The sequence below is a fragment of the Protopterus annectens genome, chromosome 5.part0 (genome assembly GCF_019279795.1).
Source record: "Protopterus annectens isolate FY-2018-M chromosome 5.part0, PAN1.0, whole genome shotgun sequence".
Classification (NCBI taxonomy): domain Eukaryota; kingdom Metazoa; phylum Chordata; order Ceratodontiformes; family Protopteridae; genus Protopterus; species Protopterus annectens.
The window spans coordinates 891082789-891100061 of NC_056735.1; the positions used below are offsets into that span (position 1 = coordinate 891082789).

Genomic DNA, 17273 nt, shown 5'->3' on the forward strand with positions numbered 1-17273 from the left:
TTTATTCCTATTCTCATATTTGCAACAGGCTTACTTGTATATAGTTACTGTATATATGTTCACAGTAGACATGTTTAAAAATTATCTACAAAATGTGCCATATTTGTTACAGAGTACTATCTGTAATCATTTGTAATGATAAATTATATTTGTAATTATTGGTACTATGTTTGTTGCTCATATTTGTCTTCTATGGGTATATGATTTCATATTGGTTGTGTAGTAGCTTATCCTTTTTCCATGGCTTTCACTGAATATAGGCATCACCCTAGTGGAAATCCCATTAATCAAAAGGTAAATAAAATAAATAAAGTGAAGTTATGCTTTCCTCTAGCTTGCAATATGCATATTCAGGCAGAAGTGACCCTGCCTGACTGACATATGTAGTCTGCATTAAAACATCATAATGCTTATGAATAATAGGTAAATTTTAATTTATATTTTAGATCACATGCTGAAATAAGAAGACATGGAACATTTCAATTACAGCCAGAATTTATCATTATTGGGTTTTCTTCATTGAGGGAATATACTGTTCTGCTTTTTATAATGTTCCTTATTGTGTACCTAGTAACACTTATAGGAAACAGTGGTATATTTCTGATTATTAAAGCTGATTATCAACTGAACACACCAATGTATTACTTTGTCAGTAATTTATCAGTCATTGATATATCATATACCTCTATTACTATGCCTAAGATGTTAACAGATTTTATGGTGGAAAATAAAACAATTCCATTTGTGGCATGCATCATACAAATGTACTTGTTTCTTTCTCTGGCAGCTGCTGAGTGTTTTCTCCTTAGTGTCATGGCTTTTGATCGTTATGTAGCAATATGTAATCCGTTACACTATACAGCAGCTTTGACTAAAACAAAATGTATTTTTTTGGCTGCAGGTGCATGGCTTTGTGGATTTTTATCTCCACTTCCATCAATGATTTTAGTTCAGAAGTTACGTTTCTGTGGAATCAAAATTCAGCACTGCTTTTGTGATCATCCACCCATATTGCAGCTGGCCTGCACTGATATTTCTTTTAATGTTGCTGTGGGTTCTTCTGTTTCAGCAATTGTTATAGTACTGAATTGTTTTCTAGTTGGCTTGTCTTATGTTAAAATTATCACAGCAATATTCAAAATTAATACCGGAAAAAGAAGAAAGGCATTTTCTACATGTAGTTCCCACCTTATTGTAGTAGCTTTGTATTTTGGATCTATTACATTCATGTATATTAGACCAAAGGTTAGTTATTCCTTTGAAACGGATACTTTAGTTGCTGTATTGTATTCTGTCTTAACTCCAATGCTTAATCCCATTATCTACAGTTTAAGGAATAAAGAAATCATTGTGTCACTGCAAAAAAATTTGCAGCATATGCTGTTGCAAACAAAGAGTTAATGTAGGACATGGAGCACTGCAATTACACTCTAAAATCAGGAAAAAAAAAACAAACTTGCCTAGCTCTGCTTTCATGTAAGAACGATGATTAACAAAGTGTTGTACGCCACATTCACTAGTCATATTTTAATATTGTAGTACAGTAAACAGTGCCCACCAAAGAGCAGTAAGAGGATGCTGAAAACGTTTTAACAGAAATAATGTACTTTGTGTCTCTGTGTTTCATTTTTATGTATGGTAAGGCAAAATATATTACAGCTTTTAAAACTGTTAGAGTATTACATATATTCTGTGTTCCTGATCATTGTCTGTGATGCAGCTCTAATACTTCACTGTCCTACAGCTTCTTATTTGTTACTTCTTTCTTCTGTAGTGGATAAAATTGGAGCAATTAAAGCTCTACTTAGTACAAATAATTGTGTGACAGCATTATTTTATATCTTTCCAGGTTGTAAGAAGATCTCCTACACATACCTCTCAACTGCACAGAATTTTTTACAGAATGTCCAGATTTTTGCCTCAAAATTTTGATCTGTTTCTCATAAAATTGTATTTTTCTGGCAAGTCACTGATAAATTATTGAGGGTTGAAGTCAGGAAATAAAGACAGACATTTGAGTTTCAGACTCATAGCCTTCAGAAAATTCATACTAATGCAAAACCTGTTATTCCATCAACTTTCTACATTTGTAAGAGCAATATTTAAAAAGTGTTCATATTTTTGGGCCCATTATTTATCGCTTTGCATAGACTTCTTGCTCTAACTGGTTGAGAGGTATGTTCTTACATTTTCTAATTTTCTTTTCTGCTTGTCTGTTTGTTACTGGTTGTTGATAGTGCTGCAACAAGCAACCTTTAAACATGTGTCTTAGTGGGATGACTGACAGTCAACACATTTTGTCTTTTGTCCATAGTCCAACACTAATAGTGTCGTATGTCTTGGATGTCTGTTTTGCCATGCCAGGTATGTACAACATACAGACTTGTCATGCCACATGGTTTTGGATGACAGTTGTTATGATGTCCTACTCATATGAAGTGACGTTGTGTCATGGTTTGGCAATACTGATACCATGTGGGATCAGATACAGGTATATCCTGTTTATCTGCAGTCCTTGCAATCCTCCTTATCTGACTGCATCAAACAGCAAGGTAACACTAATATGTATACAATGTTAACAGATTACTCTTTCTTTCATAGCAAATTACAGCATGTTCATTGTATTTAGCATTTCCACAACCATGATGATTGGTGTAAACCTTCCATAAATAGTTGGTAGACATGATGAATGTATGTGTGTGTGCAAATAATCAGATACATACTTACACAGAAATGTACTTTTGACAAGTGAGCATTCAGTGATGTACTGCTGATGTGCTGTAATGATGTTTACAGGCATGTCCTCTGCTCAGTAATGAGCAGTGTGGTCGACATACACATGCATTGCTTTATTTGACATTTGCACGACTGTATATGTGCATGTGACTGCAGTTTTTAACTTACCTTTGCATGCTGATATGACATGATTACACATTATTATGTATGTGTGTTTTGTACATGTCCAGTTTTGTGGACATCAGCAGTCCATATTGCAGGTATGTTTGCCTTTGTCAAAACTAATGTCTACTGCCATTTATTAATTTGACAGAGTGAACATGTGCCAAGAGTATGGCCATTTTGCAATGCAGGGACATGTGCACACAAGCTGCTCGCTAATGCTTGCAATACTTCCTTGTTCTTGTTCTACTTGTGTGTTAACCAGTGTAGTTTTTTCACATACATGTGCACAACCTACTACATTCATTACTCTGTCCTGTTATATTTTTAACATGTTATTACATGTCATTGGTGTATGTATGTGTATTGATACTGATTTCATGCACATTCCTCTTATGAGACTGACCCACATACATGCACATGTACATCTGTGTGTTGCCTTTGACATGGTATATATGTGTAACATATACACTTTCCATTACACATTTGTTTTGGTGGTGTATACCTAATTGTGTATGTAACAGCTTTTGCTGATCTTGTGCAGTACTTCTGTTTGGTACTCTGCTTGGTTGCTTGCCTTTCATATGCACGGTGTTAGTGTGGTTCTGTCCTCTGGAGTTGTGTACCATTGCTTGACCTGCATTTGCTCATCTGTGATATGGCTTGGCTAACACTTGCACTGCTGATGGACTGTTTGGATATGTATTTATTCATCAAATTTGAACAGTAATCCTTATTTATTACCATGTTACACAAATTTACCATTGGTCATATACAGGAATGACTGTCACACAGTTTGCAACATGTCATAACATGATAGTGCATTGGAAGAATTGTTTTCCTGGAGTTCACCATGGCTGGTATGCATCCCTACCTTGTCTGGCAATTTTCCATTGTCCATGTTGTGGCAGTGTGCTGTCTGTGCAATTTATCTATCCTTGCTGTTTTTTTTCAACCTTTGTCTGTCTTGTGTTGTGCCATTTATTCTGTGAGTATATCTGATGTGCTTACCTTCGCCTCCTCTCTCCCTATGTTTACCTTTCCTTACATTCTTTAAAAAATGGGGCATATTCCCACCAAAAAATTATAGTCCATGCCCTTCTGACTTTCCCTCAAATTTCCTATTCCAACATCCTTCTTGTTTGTCCCTCATCTTCTTTTCTATCTCCCACTTTCCTCGGGTCTGTGGGTTACTTGTGTTCCCCACATAGGTTTCAAACCCATTGTTAGTAACGGGTAGCTGGGGTGATATGGCTGTGATTGCCCTTTACTTTTAATTTTTTGTTAGGAAATTTATCGATTCTATCAAAATCCATAAATTCAAGCCAATATTTTTTAATGCTACACATATTATATAGCTACCCATAGCTGTCTCTGCGTTTACTGTAATGCGCAATGTGAATATATATATGTATTACAAATAGTCTTGCGCTTTGAAGCACATATTATGTTAGTGGATGGCATATGGAAATATCCATGATTGTCTAACACATTTCTGTGTGTACTCCTTAGATGCTGAAGTATGATTGTGGGAGCACAAGTGTATGTGTATATGTGTGTGTGTAAGTGTGTCTGTGTGTGTGTGTGGGGGGGGGTTAGGGGTGTTTGTGTATGTGTGTGTGTGTGTATCTGTCTTACAGATACTCTACCTGCTACTGTATATGTATATGAGAGGAAGACATAGAAGCTTTCAGCTGTCCCTGATTTTGTCTCATATTTTGGCATTTTTTTCTAAAATTTGTAATGTTCTAGCAAATCACTGAGGAATGCATTCACTACATAATCAAAGACATTTGAGATTTAAAGTAGGCAGAGGCACAACTAGTCAGGAGAAAAGAGATGGCTGCCATGGGTATAAGCTGTTAAAGGTCATCCATTTGGGAGAAGTGCATTGCATAAATTCTTTAATAAAGGTGCAATTCTATCAGTGCTTCATAAATGAATGTTGTTAGTGCATTATCATTTCATAGTGAAGTTCAATGTATGGTAGTAGTTTTAACACTAGTAAGGTTCTTGTTACAACTGTAGCAAGCATTTGACAAGCATACAATAAGTAGCTTGCTGAAGTTACAGGAGGAACACATTTTTTTTTCTCTTCATCTTTTGAAGATGATTTTCTTGGTCGACAAATTTAGGTTGAGGCTCCAGTCTGTGTAACTGTGGATGCCAGATGAGCATACATGTCAACTGTTCAGATTTTTGCCTGGTATTTTTTGTCTGTTATTCACAAAATTTCTGGTTCTGTAGCTAATCATCGAAGACTGAATTCACTAAATAATAACAGACAGTGGATTTTCAGACCTTTTATCCTTAAAAAGACATGATATTGCAAATACTGCTATTCGAACAACTTTCTAAACTTATATGAGCAATATTTAAAATATGTCCCTAATTTTAGACTTCTGTCCCCCTATTATTTTTAACCAGGTTTCTTACATAAAGAGGTTGAGATATATGACATGAGCTAATTATGATACTGTGAGCATTAGTGATAAGTGATAAGACGAACACACAGCCAAAGGTGGACATGCGATAACTAGCGCTGCAAGGGGAGCAAAGGATGTGAGGGGGGGCAATCAGCCAAATGAGAAATGCAGAAGGCAAAAGGGACAGAGCAGAGGGTAGGTCTTGTAGAAATGTACAGGAAGCATTGGAAAAATATTACATATGCAACAAAGGAGGCAACCAGTGCAAACATTGAGAAAAGCAGAGAATGGTGGAAGTGAAGGTGGAAATGGTTAGAAGTGTGAGCAAAGGACAGCAAAGACAGTGTGGGGAAGAAGATTTTGTTGATTTCTCAAACTCAGTCATAAAGGAGATTAAGAATATAAGTAAGTGAGAGAGATCAGATTTTGAGAAATTTAATGTTAGTGCTTTTTTTAATAAAACATGGAAGCAGGTGAAAAAAGTAATTATCTAGAAAGATGGGTGGGTACTTGGTACATTCAGGCATCTATCATTTTCTAGAGGAGAAAGAGGAAGTGGCAGCAAGTAGGACTAGGAAAGTGGCAGAAAGAAGCCAAGAGAGCTAGATGTAAATAGTATTCTAATATAAGTTACCTGCACCGGCAGCCAGCGCAAAAAGCAAAGAAATAATTGGGTCTATATTATAACATCGAAGTTCGTAAACATCAAATGTTATAATATCGAACTCTATACATCGAAATCTGAAAACATCGAACAGTCAGAATAGCGATTTTTTTTTCCCCAGGGAAAAAAATCGCTATTCCGAGAAACATACACACAACACAAACACACACAAAAAACAGCAATCCACACACATACACTTAAAATCCTACACCTAAACCTAAACTAAACTTTACATACAATACTAGCTATCCACTTACCTTAACCCAACCCTAACCCTAAGGTCCGTCACTGTCGCACACTCACCTCACCCGCGCCCTAACCCTAACTCACCTAACCCGCCCCCTAACCCTAACCTACACACAACCGCACACTTACCTTACCTGACTCACTCCCTAACCCTAACTCACCTAACCCGCCCCCTAACCTACACTCAATCGCACACTTACCTGAACCCGACCCATAATGTTCCAACATATCGAACGCTGAAAACAGCGAAGCCACAGCAATGGCCCACCGAATTCTTTCCCTGGGAAAGAATTCGGTGTCCTGCACCTTCGCTGTTTTCAGCATTCGACATTACTGGTTCGATATTATAACATTCGAAGTTTATAAAATTCGATGTTATAATATAGACCCAAAATAATTAGGGAGAATAATAACTGGGTTTCACAGTAGGCAAGAGAAGAGAGGCTTAGGAATGGTAGGAGGATACAACAATACCACACAGACAGGCCAGTCCTACATAAGGGTCAGAGGGGACACTGGTGATTAATACTGGGTTAGAAAGGTACTTCTAAATGATCTCATCTTTATGCTATGATGGAAGAGGCAGCTGGCAGAATGAAAGAGGGGTAGGTATTCAGGCAGTAGATAGAATGTAAAAAGGAGATGCAGAACTGAGTAGAGGAGCAAACAAGGGTGACTCGTATTGTGGTTGGTCACTAATATTCTGCAGTGTAAACAGTCTGAATAGGAAGTCAGAGAAGTTGCAAGAAGTGATGCTTGAAGGTAGGCTAAGCATTGTTGGTAGCACAGAAACATGACAGGAGGGTGTGGGAAAAATAGATACCTTGGCATAAGGTTTTCAAGAATGATGGAGAAGAGAGGGAGAGATGAAGGTGCAATAGCAATAAAGGAGAGTACAGATATGATGTCAGTAAGGAGGAACACATCCCAAGAATGGGGTGAGAATGTAGACACGGACAGCAGCTAGGTTAAGGTAGAAGAAGGGGAACAAACTGATCTACTGATGCAGTACTATAACCAAGCCACACAACAGAAAAGAGGATGAGGAGAGAATGAATGAGAAATTAATAGAACTGGAAAAGATGAAGATGGTAATAATATGAGGTATCCAAATCTGTCCATAACAAATTTGGAGATGCCAAGGTTTTGGAACATGAGTGATTCAAGCAATTGCTGCAACTTGTGCCAAAAAGGATATCACGTTACATGTGGTGCTAAACAATGTAGTGGTCTTCATGAATATCCAGCTTAAGTAAATATTACCTAAAACTGTTCAAAATATGGGAATTGCCATGATGAAAAGCCAGTGACACTGTTGTGAGATTTTAAAAGTATGGATTATATTATACTGGAGGAAGGTGGTCAAGACTTGAATTAGGAGAGTGACAGTAAACTGATGTACAAACGCACCACAGCAATGAGTTAAGACTTGAGCATTCAGGGCTTTTGACTTCACTGTGAGGAAGAAGCAAAGAAATAAGGACCAAAATGGCAACCTAGATATGTAAGACTAGCAATCAGGGCAACATATACAGCTTATTAGGGGTGGAAAGGAGTGGCTGAGAAAGTGGAAGACAGTTAAGCAGAAAGCAGACTACTAAACTGCAACAAAGATAGTAATAACATCAAAGGCTAAATTTGAAAGATAATGCACAGGAGGGATCAAATAGGGCAAGAGGGGAGTTTAGGTATATATCAGAAAGAAGTAAGGGAGCAATGGAACTGGCCAGACAAAACAGAGGTACTAAATGAAAGCGATGCTTATGTCTTCATAAAGGAAAGCAAGGAGAGGGTGCCATGTTGGGAGGAGGTTGGTTAGAATTGGGAGAATAGTGGACAGAAATCAGGACTGAGCTAGAGAAGGTTCTGAGGGACCTGTCTGCTCTGAGGGAGTAAAATGGATGAGGAGTAGATGAGCAGCTGTCCAGAGTCTGCAGCTATTGTGGCTGTCTGCTAGCAAACCATCTTATGGAAACCTTCACCTGATTACAGGTTAGTGCAGAAATGCCAGAGGATTGAAATATAGTAAGTCTAATACCCTTCCACAAAGTGGGGTAGAGTAAAAAAAAGTCAGGGAACTGCAAAACTGCCAGCTTAACTATGATGACATGGAAAGTCATGGAGGCAATCTTGAGGAGAAGGCTGGTGTGGTATTTCAAGAAGACATCAGTATCACAGACAGGAACAAACAGGGGTACATTGATAGGATGAGCTGTCAGTCAGACTTGATCCATTTGTATTACTTGGTTATAGGTGAACATGACAGAGGAATATCAGCTGATGTAGCAGACCTGGACTTCAGCAATGCATTGATAGAAAAACTGGAAGGGTTTGAGGGAAGACTAAGAGGGCTAAAATGGCGTGGAGAGGCATTGCCCTGTATATTTATGGATATGATAACTATTGCCAGAAATGTATTTAAAACCTCAGACTCCATGGAGCCTAACAATATATCTGATGGTTTCCTGTGCAGAGTCAATGTAAACCTAACTTAATCCATAACAGTTTTGTCAAAGAATATGTTTGCATGTGAAGGCATCACTGATCAATGGCAAAGGATTATAGTTGCATCATTCAGAAAAGAAGAGTTCACAGCTGAACAACCCATCATTCTAACCAGTATTCTATATCAAATTACGGAGATGTACACATACAAACAAATATTTCAAGCACAGGCATTAATGCCCTTCTAGCCTGCCAATATACCAAACAGGTTTTCCCATAATAAGTATTCATGCTGTACACTAGTGCTTGATTTAATGTAATTTGGTAGTCTATTCCATACATTAGCCACACTCTCAGAGAGCTAGTTAGTACACTTCTCATTCCTATAGAATCTCCTATAGATTGTCTGATGATTCTGTTCTGTCCTACCTTTTGATAACTAGAAACATTCTCAGGGTAAGGGTATCACTTCAATAATGACAATTATCTAGAGCCAAGGTTCACACTACCAGGGTGGCCAGACATACTGCAGCTATTCTTCCATACTACACACTCGCACACAGACTTACACCTTTGGTCAGTTTACAGTGTCCAGTCCTTCTACTGCATGCTTTTGAATATGGGAAGGAAAACTGGAGTACCCAGAAGAAACCCATGCAAACACAGCGAGGTCATGCAGACTCCACACAGAAGGCATCCCATCTGAGAATTGAACCAGTGAACTACTTCCTGTGAGGTGATAACACTGTCCTGTGCACCAGTGTGTCACCTTCAGACAATTGTCAGGCATGGCAATATCATGTTTTTGCCTGTCTTAAGGACATTGTCTTTAATGTTGTAATCACATTTGCACTTGTTATGTCTGCCAGTTTAATAATAAGAGATTTAGAATAATAATCTATACGTATATGATACATAGATTCCTTAATCCAAACCAGATGAAGATGCTCTTTACTAACAGAATAGTCAGGTCTATATTAGAACACCGAACATTCAAAATGTCAAGTGTTCTAATATCGAACCCTACCAATCGAAAATACTAAACATCGAACATTCAGAATAGCGAATTTCTTCCCAGGGAAAGAATCCGCTGTTCCAAAACACATACAAACAACACAAGCGCACCAAACAAACAGCAATCCACACACATACACCTAAACTCTTACAGCTAACCCTACACTAAACTATACACACACCACTAACTATCCACTTACCTTAACCCAAACCCAAACCCTAACCCTAAGGTCTGTCACTATCGCACACTCACCCCATCCGTGCCCTAACCCTAACATACCTAACCCGCCCTAACCCTCATGTCCACACAATCGCACACATACCTAACCCGCACCCTAACACTAACTCACCTAACCCGCCCTAACCCTCATGTCCACACAATCGCACACATACCTAACCCGCACTCAATTGCACACTTACCTGAACCCGACCCGTAACTTTCCACCAGAGCACTGAAAATACCGAAGCAACAGAAATGGACAACCAAATTCTTTCCCTAGGAAGAAATTTGGTTTTCTGTTTCTTCGATATTTTCACCGTTTGCTGAAAATGGGTTGATATTAGAACACTCGACATTTTAAATGTTCGGTGTTCTAATATAGACCCGAATAGCCATGGAGTATATCATTTTTTCTTTTTCTGGAATTTTATTATAGTAAGCATTGCAAATGTAACAAGTATCACTATGTGTTCCATTCATCTACTTTCCAGGCCTTTAGATTATGTCTCTCCCTTTCTCTTTGCACTTTACTGTTCTCAGGTGTGATTCATGTATCCTACCTCTGCAGTTGATTAGAAACTATTCTTTTGTTATCTTTGATCATTAAACATTCAACAAAGCACATTTTTTCTGTGATGAAAAGAATAACACTGAATTTATTTCCTCACTGTAACTTTTTTCAGTGACTACATTTCTTTGTCAGTGTCAGTACAACTCTGGAATTATTATATTTGGATCTACTATTGAGAAGAACCCAACATTTGATATTGCTAATACCATTTATCGAACTGTATGCATGGGTTTTGACAACTCTTTTGACTCTAATTTCTTCTAAGTGTAACATTCTTTATTAACTTCTCCATCTATTCTACTTATCAGCATTTTTGTAGCATATATCACTGGCATAATATTGGGATATATTTGTTTATCCTATTCTCCCCACAAAATATGCCTGTAAATAAATCAGCATATATATGAGTAATATCATTGCTATGGCCCTGTACTGAATTCAGTATTGCAGTGTAACTTAGTAAATGTTCATTCTTTGGTATCATGCTGTGACTTGTTTCTTACCACTTCTAGCTTGTTTTAAGTCAAACAAGACAAAATATTGGGATACTTTGATTCTTCAGGTATTATGATATGGAAAAAATCTTGTATTTTTATTTTTATATTTACATGGCAATAGCTTTTGACACAGTACATTTATTTTGTACCATTAGTATGTCAACAGTTTATCACATAATTCTGTTCTTTCTTAATTTAAGCCTCGTTTGATGCCAGTGTTACTATATGTAGCCCATTTGCCAATGGTGTGGAAAGCTGTGGGTTCTATTCCCACATCTGGTGGTAGGATTGTGACACTGAAATGCAGCATAAGGGAGATGCTGTACTCTTGAGTCTGTCATCTTTTGAATAATGTGCTAAACCAATGTCTCATATGCTTGAATTGATGGTAATGCAGGTGGATATAAAATTTCATAGCATCTATAAAAGATAGTAGGGGAGTTCCCTGATGCCTTGGTGAAATTTCTCATAGCAGTATAAATACCACATTGGGTCGCCCATGAAAAGAGGCCACCAGCTTAGTGGGATAAATCCAGCTAATGAAGGATAAAATAAATAAATTAAAAATAACTATAATTTGCACCAGTGTGTAGTGTTAAGGGTCTCTCTCTCTCTCTCTCTCTCTCTCTCTCCCTCCCTCTTTCTCTCTCCCTCTCTCTCCCGGTTTAACAGCTACCTCACAGATAGATTCCAAGCAATCAAATGGCAGCAAGAATACTCATTAATTATTTCCACCCATTACTGTAGGAGTGTTGCAAGAATCCATACTTGGACCCCCCCCCCCCCCGTTTATATCATATTTAGAAATGATCTACACACTGTTTCCAAGCACACCAATCTTGTACAATATGCAAATGACTCCACACTAATCTTCACAGGCTATAACCTACAAAAACTCCATGAAATTAATCAAGAATCCTTTATGTCTATAGAATCCTGGTTAGATAACTCACAACTCCTGCTTAACCCTAAAAAACAAAACTACTGCTTTTCACCCCTAAAACATTCTCCCAGAGCAAAACTCTTGTCAAAATCACTTCATTAAATAAAACCCTAATTGAATATGTCCTTAACACCAAACTCTTAGGAGTCACCAAGTCACCATTGATGACAACTTGAAATTTGACATACACTTCCAAACTGTTATTTAAAAAACACCAATAGCTCAGCCTCTTGTATAGAACAAAACTGTGCCAAACAGAAAGAGCTAGAGAAACCATAGATAAAGCTTACCTCCTCTCTACACTACTGTATGCCTCCCCACTCTCTCTACTAATCTACAATCTTCCACACAAACAAACCTGGAGCAGTACTACAATAAAATAGCCTGCTTTGCTGCAAATTGCCCCTTTAGAATTCATCACTGTTTTTCCATTAAACATCTGAATTGGATTAAACTGCCACATCAGCTCACTATAGTCAGCTACTACCAGCTCATAGTCTAACACACTACCCTAATAAGTATCTAGCACTAAAAGACATGCTTTAGCACTACCACTCTACCAAAGTTCTTCGGTCTAAAGACAAACTCCATCACTAAAGCCCAAATTTTATCCAGACCCTCCTTATACTCCAGCTCTGTAGCTACCTTCTGGAATGCCCTCCCTCATACTCCCAGGCTTCTGGAAAACCAACAGGCCTTCAAAATACATCGAAGAGAACATGCCTCAACATCCTGGCTCTCTAGCTGTGCATCTCCAGGATAAGTGCTCTGCTCTACACTGTTACTATCACTCTGTCTTCTCCCACCCCATCTTATAGCTATGACTCTCTTAACTCTTTTCATAGGATCATAGGAGATTACTAGGCTAACAGCCCCAAGGCCCTTACAAGCCTAGTCAAGTTCAACCCATGTTCCCAAGGGTGTCTGATTCAAGCAGTCATTAAAATTAGCACCTAATTGCCCCTGCGCAAGAAGGGCACAGGTGGAACCCTCTAAGTGAATTTCAGGGTACCCATCCAATTGTCCAAATTGCACTTAAATAGGGCCAATGAGTGGTTTTGTTTAACATGAATAAGAAGCTTGTTCCAAAGATAGGGTAACCTCTGTGAGACAAATCTGTATCTCCAGCAAGTTCTGCTGATATTGCATAACAGTTTAAGGTACTTTGAGTGAGTGATCTGTGTGCCATTTGACTTACGAATGTTCAGCATTTCCATTAAAGCTGGGTCACAGATTGCTCTGTATGCAATGCACAAGTTGCCTCTAAGCAGTCTGTATGACACAGAGTAAAGTGACAATGTTTTCAGTCTGTCCGCATGCAACACAGTTCTTGAAGACCCTGAATTTTCTTTGTAAGGAACTTTTGTGGTCTCTCCACTTGCTGCAGATGTTTGGAAAGGAACACAACAAAGGGAGTGATGTACTCTATTATCGGCCTGATGAGGGAAGAGTATGGGGTGGTTATAACCTCTTTTTTTCTGGAGGCAATGCCCTTACCTATGAGATGAGCAATATAAAATGCCCTTCTTGTCACTGTGGAGACATGGTGATTGAAGTTAAGGTTGCTGTCAACCTGTGTGCCCAGATCTCTCACCACTGGCTTTGTGCTTAGGGTATTGCTATTGATGTGGTAGTTTGCAGGAATGTCATCCTTGCGATGGGGATGATAATGTATTTTTTTTTTTTGCATTAAGTTTAAGACCATGACTTTGGCACCAGTCATTAGTCTGCATAAGACTTTCTTGCAGGATGTTGACATCACTAGGGGTTTCAATGATCGCTCCCAGTTTGCAGTCATCAGCAAACTTTGTCAGCCACAGCCCTTTAGTTTTAGCTTGCAGTTTGGAGAAGTAGACTCCGAACAGTAGGGGTCCCAGTACTGATACCTGTGGAACACCACTGGTTACAGGTGTGCTGGAGGATGTGAAGTTCCCTATTTTGACCATATGAGTTCTATCAGTGAGCCAATTTGCAACCCATCTGACAATATATATGGCTTAATACCTATTTGCATGAGTTTGTCAATGATGCCTGAGTGGGTTATTGTGTCAAAGGCCTTGGCTAAGTTTAGGTTGACCGTATGCACAGATTTTCCCTTATCTAGGACTTTGGTGACTGTCTCAAAGAAGTCCACCAAGTTTAACAGGCATAATCTCCCTTTGACAAAGCCAGTCTGGGTGGGGTCAAACATTTGGAGATTTCCTATATCTTTGTTAATAAGGTCCATGATGATTTGTTCCATGGCCATGCAGATAAGGATGGTCAGGCTAATAGGTCTATAGTTCCTGGGGTCCATGGATGCACCCCCTTTGTGCAAAGGGATGAAGGTAACTGTTTTCCATTCCGCTGGGATGACGCCAGTGCTTAGGCTGTGATTGAAAAGTGTGCTTAATGGTGATGCTAATTCCTGTTTTAACCCATGCAGAACACAGCCCAGGATGTTCTCTGGTCCCACAGAGGCTGGGTTTTTGGCCTTGGAGAGGGCATTTAAGACCTGCACCTTGGAGATACTAGACAGAGGATCGGTGTTAGGGATGCTTTGGGAGTATATGTGGTAGGGACAGGGGAGTAAAGTTTTCACTGAACCTGTCAGCCAGCAGGGTTGCTATATCCATAGGTTCTATATATGTAGTACCATAAACTATGAGTTTAGCGCCAACCTGGGCCTTAGCTTTGAGATTACGAATTGAACTAAAGAATTCCTTGTGGTTATCCTTAGTTAGGGAAGCTAATTTGGATTTAATAGTTAGCTTTGGAGGACTTCACTATGAGTCTTATTTGCTTGTTTAAGTTGAAGAGGGAGTATTTCCAGTTTTGAGACCATTCCTTCCTACTCTTAGACAGCAATTTCTTTCTTCTGTTGTATAGCCTATTAATGAAAGTTGTCCAACAGGCAGGTTTGTTTTTCCTTGGAGATCTTGTTTTGGTTCTATCAGGTACGGCAAAGTCACTGCAATTGTACAGGTGCTTGTATAAAGTGTTGGTGTATAACTCAGCATAGGTGTCTGTTCCATCAGTGGGGGGAGGGGCTATGAAGCTATTTATGCCATCACATAAGAGATTGTAATTTTTCTTGGAGAAGTTTTTTTAGTCTAGTTGTTGCTAGAGGGGGGTCTTGTGTTATAGTTACTTCTAGCAAGACTGATTTGTGGTGAGAATTCACCAGTGATGGCCACACACTGGGGGTGGTGCAGTGGTCCCCCATTTTGGTAAGCACCAGGTCCAGGATGTTTGAGCCCCTTGTGGGTGTATCAACTAGCTGGTCCAGTCCAGAGCACTGGAGTTAGTAAAGTCAAGGAACCTTTGGGCAAGTGAGTTAGAACACGAATAATTTACCCAGTCTATGGATGGGTAATTAAAATCACCCAAAACTTGGGTGTTTGATTGTATCTTGATTGACTCAAGTAGATCAAAGTAGGTTGAGTGGATGTCCTGATTCATGGAGGTGGTCCTATAGCTGGCAATGACCTGAAGAGGGGTATTACCTACAGTCAATTGCACCTGAAGTAATTCAAGGGAATTGTGCTGTTTAATCAATCTAGAGCTGTATTTATCTTTAATGAATATTGATACTCCACCTCTTTTATTTCTCATTCCTTCACTTTGTGGTCTGAACACATGGAAGGAAATGTAGCTCTCTGCAGCCTTAAACCAGGTCTCAGTGACTGTACAAATGTCAGCATCTTCCAGGGTGAGGACTGCTTCCAGTGAGTGCAGTTTCTGGTTTAGACTCCTAGCATTTAGCAGCATAACCTTAAGGTTGTTTTTAGAGGGCACTTTTATATTGTTCATAGGTTCATAGGTAGGTACTAGGCTATTGGCCCTAGGGCCTATTTAAGTCTAGCCAAATGGTACCCTGGCTTCTATCACCCAAGAAAATTATTTTCCTGTGCTCCTGTCAAGCAGAGCCACAGAAGTGATCCCCGGGGTGAATTTCCTATCTCCTATCCAATCATCAAGATTTTTCTTGAAGAGTTCTAATGAGAAGCTTTGTTTGATATAGATAGGTAGTTTGTTCCAGAGTATGGGAAGTCTCTGGGACAGGAATCTATCCCTCCAGCATGTTCTGTTTATTGTGGTGACAAGGTTTAGGTCCCTAGAACATGTAGCCCAGACGGACTGGGATTTCTTTAAGTGGAGCATGTCCAACAGCTCTGGGTTTGACATAGCTTTGGATGTTAGGCAGAGATCGCCTCTGAGTAGGCGATATGCGACAGAGTAAAGCTGGAGTTTTTTGAGACGGTCTGTGTAGGGCATCTGTTTGAGGGCAGTAATCCTCTTTGTGAGGTATTTCTGTGGCCTTTCCAGTTGTTGTAGATGTCTAGTGAGGTACATACCAAAACAGCATTGTACTCTATAATGGGTCTAATGAGTGATGAGTAGAGGTGAACAATGACCTCTTTTTTCCTGGATGAGAAACCATTTGTGATGCGGTGTGCCATGTAGAAGGATTTCCTGACAACTGTGGCGATGTGATTATCAGAGGAGAGACTACTGTCCACCTGTGTCCCAAGGTCTCATCACACTTTCGGTGATAAGTAGACTACCACCTATGTAGTAGTTCATGGGTACAGAGTTTTTACCAAAAGGGATGACAATGCACTTTTTGACATTGAGCTTGAGGCCATGGCTTTGACACCAGGCATCTGTCTCAGTGAGGCCTTTTTGTAGGATGTCCACATTGTGAGGAGTTTTGATTATGGCTCCTAGTTTGCAGTCATCTGTGAACCGTGTTAGCCAAAGACCTTCTGTGTTAGCCTGTACTTCAGAGAAGTAGATACCAAACAGGAGAGGACCTAGGGCTGAACCCTGCAGGACTCCACTTGTCACTGGTCTGAAGTTGGATTTAGAGTCTGCTACTTTCACAGTGTGGGTTCTGTCACTGAGCCAGTTGGCAACCCATCTTGTGACATAGGGATTTATACCTAGTTTAGTGAGTTTATCTATAATTCCAGAGTGGGGGATGGTGTCAAAAGCCTTGGCGAGATCTAGATAGGCTGTGTGAACCATCTTACCCTCATCTACGGCTTTGGTGACCGCTTCAAAGAAGTCTATCAGGTTTAGGAGACATGATCTGCCTTTTACAAACCTGAACTGTGTAGGGTCCAGAGTTTGGAGATTACCAATGTCATTGTTTATAAGTTCCATGAGGATACGTTCCATAGCCTTGCAGACCAGGCTCGTCAGGCTAATGGGGTGGTAGTTCCCAGGGTCCATGGTGGCTCCCCCTTTGTGGAGTGGGATAACCGCTGCTGTTCACCATTCAGTGGGCACAAAGCCTTAGGTGAGGCTATGACTGAACATGGTACTTAGGTGGGGTGCCAGTTCATTCTGTAGTTCATGTAGAAC

General features: G+C 39.5%; 1 protein-coding gene across 1 annotated transcript; it reads left to right on the forward strand.

Moving 5' to 3' along the window:
- Positions 1 to 549: 549 nt before the first annotated feature.
- On the forward strand, positions 550 to 10459 carry LOC122802884 (olfactory receptor 6N2-like). Its single transcript, XM_044072683.1, has 2 exons — positions 550 to 1366; positions 10440 to 10459. Exons 1-2 carry the CDS (start codon positions 550 to 552, stop codon positions 10457 to 10459), a joined length of 837 nt encoding a protein of 278 aa, XP_043928618.1.
- The last annotated feature ends 6814 nt before the right edge of the window (positions 10460 to 17273 follow it).

What these genes read in the sequence shown, in the direction of transcription:
- LOC122802884 (XM_044072683.1), top strand. Translation starts at nt 550, where the DNA reads ATGTTCCTTATTGTGTACCTAGTAACACTTATAGGAAACAGTGGTATA. An exon ending in CATTGTGTCACTGCAAAAAA is followed by an intron (nt 1,367 to 10,439) that starts ATTTGCAGCATA and finishes TTCTCTTTGCAC; the next exon opens with TTTACTGTTCTCAGGTGTGA.